We start from the raw sequence: 9,812 nt of genomic DNA on the forward strand, positions 1-9,812 counted from the left end.
CAAAAAGAGCCAATTTATCTTACTCGTGCTCAGGAATACTATTGTGTAACTAAGCAACTAAAGACAAAATATGGTCTAATTAATTCACTCCTATGCTTATTTAAAAGACACAATTAGAACATTTTTATTTTCCAGCCTGCACAGTAGCTCAACATGCTTGAGGGTGTAGAAAGCAAAGCCTATTATTCTCAAAGACAAGAGTTTAATGTTTAGTGCCACTGATCAGGCTTGGAACTCAGCTCTGGGGAGGAGGGGGTGTGCTCGGAGTCACGAGAAAGGAAAGGTATGGTAAGTGGGAGAAGAGGTTCCTGGGGCCACTGGACTGACTTGTAACACATGGCCCCTCCCCGCTCTTTCCCTCACTGTGGCAAAGGGATGGAGACAGGGCTGTGAACTTGATGGTCACGCGTGCAAGGACATGCGCCACTGTGCGTCTATTTATACAGCCACAGAGATTCTACAGAAAATTCATGTAATTAAACCAAACGTCCTCGTCTGTGTGATAAATGTCAAATATCCATCTTTGACGCTGCTAACAGTGCATCTGATTTTAAAAGCGGAATTAATTTACGCAAGTGTGTGCTGGAGATTGATGCCATTAGCATGATTCGAAAGCACCCTTTCTGTAATAATCATCATCTGCATGTTTGAAATGTGTTGTTGATCCGGACGTTCACAGTCCAGGATGGGAGCCGTGTTTTCTGAAGGCTAAGGCCCGGGTTCTAATCTCTGGCAAGCTGGCAAAGACCACAGCGTGGCTGGAAAAACCCATCCATGCCTGTGCGAGGCCACGGGAGCAGAGTTTTCAAGAAATGCAGGAAATCTGCGACCGTATTTCTGAGAGGCGAATGAATCTTTAAGCCAACAACCGATAAATTTGTTTTAAATTTCTTTAAAAGCCAGGGGCACCTGGGTGGCTCAGATGGTTGAGCGTCTGCCTTCGGCTCAGGTCATGATCCCAGGGTCCTGGGATCGAGTCCCGCCTCAGGCTCCCTACTCCTTGGGAGCCTGCTTCTCCCTCTGCCTCTCTCTCTCTCTCTGTCTCTCATGAATAAATAAATAAAATCTTTAAAAAAAAAATAAATAAAATAAATTTCTTTAAAAGCCAAACCAACGGGTAATCACTAGCTACAATATTATTCTGAGTGGGAGATGGCAAATGTCCAACCACCCCTGGCTATAAAAAATGACAAGCAAATGCATTTGATTGGAGCAATTATATTCTGGATATTGGTTAAAACTAGACTTTGATAAATGAGCTCGAGTCATGTATCACTAGATGCCACCACGAACAATGGTATGCTTTATTAATAATTAATAACAAAGTATTTACATGTATGGACTCGTGTACTCCATAAAAACAACATTTCCTTAGTATGTGCCTGACGCTCTAAATGTCAAGGGAGGTTTTAATTGCTTACAATTTTGACTCACTATCAAACGTTGGCCTAGTTAAGACCATCAGTCTGGAAAGCATGCTGGCTCACAGGAGCTGCCAACCACACTCAGGTGAGGAGCGACCGGCAGTCTTTAGTCAGACTGCCACCCCACAGCCCCGGCTTTTTATGGGCTGAAGGCTGAAGATGGGAAAAGTACTCAAACACGGAGATGCTGGGTCTAGCCTCATCATCAGTCCCAAATAGGCACCCATCTCTTTGCGGAGTACTCTGAAAGAAAATCCTTCACGCTTTCTCCCACCCTGGGGCAAAACGACAATGGATTTTAGACGAGAAAGAACACGCATGAGTCGGGAGTGTGCTGCCGCTGGCCCACGTGGGAATGACCCATTGTAGGTCCTCTGCCAGGAAGAAACCAGGCTGGCCTTAAAGAAAGCAGGCTGTGGGAAAGAACATTTTAGATGACTGATGTCATATAGTCATTCAATAAACACTTAGTGACTGGCACTGAATACTGGGGGGGGGGGGGGGGGGGGGCCCCAGGGGGGAAAAAGGCAAAACCTGTAGTTCCTGAAAACAGCCCAGGGGGGGGGAAGGGGGGGGGGGAAAGGGGGAGTGACAGGCAAAGGGAAAGGACACAGATAACCATCACCAAAGGCGCATGTGCGAAGTACAGGGGAGGGCGAAACCAACCACAGCCCAGGAAGAGCCCTGAAGGCTGGGATTCTTGTCTATCTTGTTCATGGCTATATCCCCAGGGCCTAGAACAGGCTCTGGCACAAAGTAGGTGCTCTATAAATATGCACTGAGTGATCGAGACTTCAAAGATAAAGACAATACTTTCTAGTTTCCAGAAAGATCAGGAAAGGCTATAAGTAGTGACTTTAATTAATCTCCACTTTAACTAAGGAGCACAGAGAGAGTCTGACGGCTTTTCTGTGACCAATGTCTGTCCATGGGAGTAAACGATGAGCTCTTTGAGGGCTGAAGCCATTCTCCTTCTCTGTAGCCTGTTGTCCAGCACATAGTAGGCCTTCAATCAACATCTGCAAGCTGAATAAATTCTTTTCCCAAAATCATGCAGGTCGCGAGCCTTTCTTTAAACACACATTGCATTTATTGTCAGCACAATTCACCAACGTGTTACATAATGTCTTAGGTTGTTTTTACATTTTCAAAACGCGTTGATCTCATCTCTCAATGAAGACTGATAAGCTTCTTCAGAAACAGGGTCACACCATGAACTGTTTTGCATCTATCTCTGTACCTAGCAGAGCTCTGAGTACATGGTTAAGCTCTCAACAAGTAGTTTTTGATTAACTCAAGATAGATGACACCAACGTTTGCTGGAGTTAGGATCTGAACCTACAAAATCTAACTCAGTACACATTCTACTGATTCTCAAATTTTAACATCATTAGAATCAGCGCTGAAACAGAGATTTGTTTATGCAAATATTTTTGACATGTGACTGTTAAAATTATTTCTTAATATTACTGGGTCTTGCTCCAACCCAAGTCAGAAAGAGAAAAAAAGTACACAATCCCGCTACCTATTTCAAATCAACTCCACCGGCCAGGGGTCACAAACATTTTTGTAAAGGACTAAACAGTAAATAATTTCCCAATTTCCACTGTGCAGGTCATATGTTCGCTGTCACAACTACTCAACTTGAGTCTGACTTTGTTTCAATAAAACTTTACAAAAACAGACAGTGGTCTAGATTCAGCCCTCAGGCCGTAGTTCACTGATGCTTACCACAGTCCTCTAAATTCTCTCCAGAGAGTTCATTAGTTCTCACCCTAGTTCTGAAGGGCCAGCCAGTTGGAGCAAAGTTACTCCTTTACCTAGTTGAAGGTCATTACTAAAACTACTAAAAATTGCCCGAACTGTATCCCTCATTTGCTGAGCTCTCCTGTAGTAAGTGCTTATGGTAGTTGTCAGGCGCTTTCCATTATTGTTTCTAATTCTCTTGACAAAGTAGAGATCATTAGATCCATTTTACAGATGGAGAAACTGAGGCTCAGAAAAGCTAAAGAAATTGTCCAAGACCAGTGAGGTCACTTGAAGAGGTCTTGGAAATTTAAAAAAAGTCAGCTCATGGATATAGACCAGAGACTGAGCAGCCATCTACAGCTAGAACAGGGTCAGTCCAGTACCTCCTAGATTTCAGAACATGTCTGACTAATATGAGATGTGATACAAGCAGGCAATCTTTTAAACACATCCTGCTGATCCAGATGACAGCATAGCTCCATACTGAAATGTAAATCTTTAAGGAACTTTTTATTTTGGTGACATAGCTAAACTCATCATATGGATGAAAGCCAACCTGATTTGGGGAGACTGGTATTTGTTCTAGCAAACCAACCTAGATGCTGTCCTCTCACAGAGAAAACCTTTCTTTAGGAAAGGTAGTGGTGGGGGATGCCTGGGTGGCTCAGTCGGTTAAGCCTCTGCCTTTGGCTCAGGTCATGATCCCGGGGTCCTGCGATCGAGCCCCCCCATGTCTGGCTCCCTGCTCAGCGGAGAGTCTGCTTCTCCCTCTCCTTCTGCCCTTCCTCCTGGCTGTGCTCTCTGTCTCAAATAAATAAAATCTTAAAAAAAAAAAAAAGGAAAGTAGTGGTAGTGGTCTCAAATTTCAGTGAGAACAGCAATACAAATATTAATGACAAAAACAGTGAGTCCACCACTACTGAAGGATCTACTATGGGCCAATCTCAGTTGTAAGCACTTCACATGTATTGACTCATTTAATCCTTAAGGCAATCCTAGGGAGTAGGTACTGTATTTCCATTTCATAGATGAGGAAAGTGAGGCAATGTTTAAAATGCAGGATCCTGGACCCCAGTTCCAGAGATTCCAATCGAGTTAATTTCAACAGGGGCTCTGGAATATGAATGTTTGACAATTTTTAACCAGATAGTAACCACTTGTAGAAATCCTGACTACGTGTCATTACTATCTGTAATGCCCAGGTGTGCTTGATCTTGACTTCCTGACATCATTAGCTTACTCATCCACACTCACAGTTGCAGGTGACCAGTAAAGCTTCTTGTAGAATCCAGCCCACGGTCAGGCTGAAATCCAAGCTTGCACATCCACCTCTTTTAAGAGGGTATATTGCCAATAGATTAAGCGCTTGGCAATTTGAAAATGAATATAATCAGAAGTTACCCAGTAACAGAACCAATTACCCGCCTACTTTGCCATTTTCCTCCTCTGAAGAGGCAGTGGCTGAATGTGGCAATTGTGGGTAATTACTAAAGACACTTAACTCCTTGTATATGGCTCTGCTATTCACTTTCATGGTAATTTAAGACAGTATCATGATTAGGCCTGGGAACCTCCACACAGGCATAAAAGTTATCCTGCTTATTGTTTATAAATTAATCATATCTAGAATAAAGGTCACCACAATCATCCCTCTTTATCACCACAATCATCCCTATTTATTTAAGGACTGTACTGTTTTTGAAGTACTTTTGCCCATACAATGCCTCTTGATATTCACAATCCACAGCCTGCCTCATTATTGTCCCCATTTTGCTGCTGAAGAAACTGAGGCTGAGTGTTTATGCTGGTTCAAGGTCGAACAAATACTAAGTTGCAGAATCAAGATGTAACTCTTTCTGAACCGCTTTTCCTCTACACCAGTTGCCAGCACTGGAAGTATGTGAAGGCAGCAGTTAAGTCATTATCATAGTTATTATAACTAATAATAAATTGTTAATGATTATTAATAATGGCATTAAAATGCAACTGTTCTTGTTAGATACCACTAGCTCGAATCAGCTCAACTTTATAGAATAAGAATGCTTCTGCTACCTAAAATCCAGTGACCTTTGGCAAAACGGATTGACTAGTCATAATTCTAAAATGAACAAGGACCAGCCCACATTAGTGCATACTTCTAGAATATAATATGATGCATTAAAACTCTGGTGTCAAGGGTAGGATTCAGTGCGGAGGGGAAAAAAAAAACAATCCTAAAGCTTAGGAAGGCCTGGGTTCTGGCCTGGTGACCTTTGACAAACCACATAATTTCTCTAAGCCTCTGTCTCCATCTATAAAATGGCATACAAAGTCCTGCCTTATCCAGCCTCATACAATTATTGCAAGGATCAATAAAATATTCCCCAAAAAGGCCCTCTGCAGATAGCAAACCACACAGGGACGCTATTTCTAATCTCGCACAATGATAATCTTCCTGCTTTTAGAACTGACGTCTTTACATTTCAAGAAATCATAAATAGACAGAATGGTTCTCTTAAACCAAAAAAGCATACTGAGTCCTGGCTGTCCTTTTGAAATGGATGCTGATGTCAGCTCAATCAAGAAATTATTAACCTCCATTTGGTTACTTAAAATAAACTGTACTGGCTGATTAAATGTGCTGAACATTTTCTCCAAGTAACAGTGCACATCACCAAGAAACCTTTCTCTTTCAGTTACACTTTGCAAATGGCAAATGCATCATTCCAAACTATTTAAAATCAATAACAAAAATCATTTCACTGTATATAAACAAGTTAATGGAGTAAGTGAAAACAAAGCAAATTTCTTAATGAGAGGACCCTGTTGCCCCCTCTAGGTGCCTGCAGTAAATGCTGGTTTCTGTCGGCTCTCCTCCAGAGGAGACTGGGGCTGCTATTCAGCTAATGAATGACTAACTTAGGCCAGGGGGGGAAATGACATCACCAGGGTGGAAAAGCGATCTGCATTGGGAAACTTTCTACCTGCTTTACATTTGTCATAATTATTTTGCACAATGCAGCCTGCATTTGCATAATTTTGAGGCGTGTCATTATCTCAATTGAAAATTGTTTTAATATGGCTGAATAATTCACAATGACATCAGCCAAAGTCCTAATGAAATATACAAGTATAATCATACAGCTAATTACCAGCCGTGTTAGCATTAAAAAACAAATCATGCATAATATTAGACGATGTATATGCAGCTGAGGATTATAAATAGAGCCATCTCCCTCCCCAAACCCCCTAGAGTTTACTTTTAAATGGCAAGATTAATTTTCTTAGGTATGGCTCATATAGCAGTGACAAAATGCACAGATCATTACAACGGTTCGCTTTCATTTCCCCTTAATGAACAATTTTTTAAAATCGTTTATTTAAAAATACTGTGCATCTATTCATTATCAGCAGTTCTAACAGACGCAACCTTCGGCTAATACTGTTTTTATTCTTAAATCAGAATTCACTATTTAATTACACCAACAGAAATTAAAACTGGACCAAGTAGGGTCAACTCGGGGTCTTTAAAAATATTTCAATTTCAATTAAAAAAAAAGAAAGAGGAGAGTGACCACAAAATATCTCATAAAACACTGAATAATTTCCTTCTGGGTTTAGTCAGAAGTCTATTAGGCACCAGCTCTTTTCTGGATATTTAATCCTTCCCTTTTCCAGATCACAGGCCATGTTGAAGTAATAAATTTGAAAAGCAAATAATAAGAAATCAGGAGGGGGAGGGGAGGAAGACAGCTGCGTAGGAAAGTTGGGTCGGGGGAGGGGGCCGAGCTAGACCTTGGGAGGGGGAAAGAGCTCAACCTGTTGGTAGGTTGCAGGATTTTTTTCCCAGTATTTCCAAACACCTTTGTAAAATTGCAGGCAGACGTCTGGAAGTACGAACCTTTAAAACCCAAAGCTGGCGGGGGAGGGGGGGGAAACGTTCGGGGAGGAGGGCGGGGCTTATTTCCGAAGAGGCAGATCTCAGGGCGAAGGTTTTGACGAACTCCAGTAATTAACCCGCATAGACCACTGATGGGTAATTCGATCCTGGGAGAGGGAGTGAACTGGCGATGCCAAAAGTACAATCAACTCCATCAGACCAAGGAATTGTGGAAGGACTGGCAAGCAGCTCCACGCTCCGGGATGAGTTAAACCGGGAACCATTCATTTAACAAAAAGATCCTTACATCTACCTCGAAAGCTCGAGGGCCTGGCACAGAGCTAGCTGCCCTCAAAAGTCTCAGTTTGATCACCCTGCTCTCGCTCGGGCAACACAAAGCCTTGCCAGGCGGCCGCGCGCCCTCCCTCCCACCGCACCGAGGGCACAGCCTCCCCAAAATAGTTCCCCCGGTGGGTATCACGGCGCTGAGGTCGGTCAGCTGACGAGGGGAGCCCGCAGAACTGCGGTCACACATGAAATGACAGAGCCGAAGGGAGGCGGCCGCTCCGGCGCCCGGTGACAGCAGCTCACCTCGGGCGTCCTCCCGGGAGCGCGGCTAGCGCCCCCGCGGCCGCCCAGAAACGTGCCGGCGAAGCTGGGTCCCTCCCCACCCTCCCCGGGAGCGCCGTCTGGGCACGGAGGCCGCCGGACCCGCAGGGCCAGTGGGCGAGCACACACCCCTCTGCCTTCCCTCCCCCGTCCCGGTCCCACACATCCCCAAAGATCGCGCTGGAAGACGTCCACTTTGCGTGGAGTAATTGAAAACTAGAACATCAAATGGCTTGTCCGGGGTGGGGGGGGGGGGGGTGGGGGTGAGAGATAGTTGTTAATGCTTAACGTGTTTGTGCCGGTTACACGACCGCTTTGAAATCCGCCCGGGCAGATCTGCAAGTTATTTGAATGTATTATTCCAGTACCTGTCATTTATCACTTTATTCAACACGTCTTTGCCAACTCAATAGCTTTTGATCTCACTCTGACTCCATTTCGTAATTTCCGCCCTCTTAAACATATCAAATACTTACTTAAAAAAAAAGTGAACAATATCGAAACCCACCGAAAGAAATCCACCCAGCCCCGACCGAGCCAGACGCGAAGGTAAAATTTTCAAAAGGCAAAAAAATATAAAAAGCATGTGATGTTCAAGCGCAGTAGCAAGAGAGCGAACGATCTCTCTCTCCCCCCTCTCACACACTCACACACACACACACACACACACACACACACACACACACACACATCCTTGAACAAAACCCTTCTCGAACAAGTTATTTGATCTTGACTAAAATCAGCAGTTGGATCCTCTTTGTAAAGCTGACAGCCAAACTCTGACAATGGCAAAATACTCGAGCCCCAGCTAGTGGCGCTACCCCTTTAAAAAAGGAGTCGATCCTGCTCGCCTGCAGAAGTGAATACAGTATTTTCAAGCTTGCCCTGTAATAAGCATTACTTGGGGGGGGGGGGATAATAAAGAAAGAAGAGAGGGAGATATAAGTTTACCACCTCGCCATGGTCGCTATTTCTGCCCTGGGGAGTGTCTTCTGGGAGGAAATAAAGTTTAGAGCTGGATAAAAGTTGCCGGCTGGTCCTCTCTTCCCACAACAGCTGGAGCTCCGCTATGCAAATCGGATCCTTTGGCGTACATCTTACAAAGAAAAAGTCGCCAAGGGACAAAATTCTTGGTTTGCCTTCAAGGTGGAATTGAAAAGCCTTGTAGAAAATGTAAGGTCCGTGCAAGCCACACGGTGAGCCGACCCACTGCAGGGGAAAAAAAGCACCAAATAAATAACGTAGCCATCAGAGCACAAACATCTATTCCCAGACACATTTACACACAGACATCCACACTCTTAATACAGAAGAGCCAACAGATATAAAGCTGGGTGGAAAAATAATAGAGCCCACAAATTTTCTGCTTCCCTTAAAAAAAAAAAAAAAAAACTCCGGGCACCCCCACCGCCACCTCTCCCTACTTCTCCATCTGAGGCGGTAAAATTACATTATGTATGTATGATCAGTGCAGGGATTTTTTTAAACAATAAAAATGATTTTGGGGGATGCAGAGGGTAAAAGTTTGGTGAAAAGTTTGTGGGGGGTGTGGGTGGGTGCAGAGGTGTGGGTGAGCTGGGGGGCTGGGGGGTGCCGGGGGGTGCCGGGATCGGAGGAGCGGAGGAGAGCGAAATACCTGGAGTGAGTTGGGCTCCATCTCGACGTTCTGAATTGATTGAACTCAACATTCTCTCCAAACTTGTTGGCTTGAATGGATTGCATCAGGTCCTGGCAGGGAAAAACATTCTCTGCCTTCAGCTGGCGTAATGTCTCAATATAAAACTGAGCTCTTGCCTCCCCTTCGGCACCAAAATGATTGAAAATATGTCCTAATATTTCTCTGACGACTCAATTTTCAGCTCCTGTCAAAACTGTGTTGGTTTCCTTCCAAATGTGGGATGATCAAATTCATAATCGGAAGGAAGGTTCCGTCCGATCTCGGCGGGAAGCGGATGGATCAAGGCAAAAAACATATAGGACGGTTTGTAAAAATAAAATCCACCCTAAAACTGTGTGAAGATGAGATCTCCCTCTTCCCAATCTCCCTTGTCTAGGGGTGTCGTCTAATGAGATTTTTGGAAGAGACGAGAGCTAGCGAGCTCCGCTGTGCATCTGACAGGACCTGCTTGTATATGTCTAATATAAAGAACATTTCCTGCAGAGATTCCGGG

The 9,812-nt window shown here is 44.1% G+C and overlaps 1 protein-coding gene across 1 annotated transcript in view; it reads right to left on the reverse strand.

Moving 5' to 3' along the window:
• Positions 1-9,584, reverse strand: part of ARID5B (AT-rich interaction domain 5B) — a 177,122-nt gene extending 167,538 nt beyond the window's left edge. The window contains exons 1-2 of the mRNA XM_025850160.2: positions 9,278-9,584; positions 8,596-8,850 (exon numbers count right to left, since the gene is read on the reverse strand). Coding sequence (XP_025705945.1) covers positions 8,596-8,850; positions 9,278-9,298 — 276 coding nt within the window. The 5' untranslated portion in view covers positions 9,299-9,584. The remainder of the gene's footprint in view (positions 1-8,595; positions 8,851-9,277) is intronic.
• Between the last annotated feature and the right edge of the window lie 228 nt (positions 9,585-9,812).

The sequence above is a fragment of the Callorhinus ursinus genome, unplaced genomic scaffold (assembly GCF_003265705.2).
Source record: "Callorhinus ursinus isolate GAN/ISIS: 27379988/994484 unplaced genomic scaffold, GSC_fseal_2.0 scaffold69, whole genome shotgun sequence".
Lineage (NCBI taxonomy): Eukaryota > Metazoa > Chordata > Mammalia > Carnivora > Otariidae > Callorhinus > Callorhinus ursinus.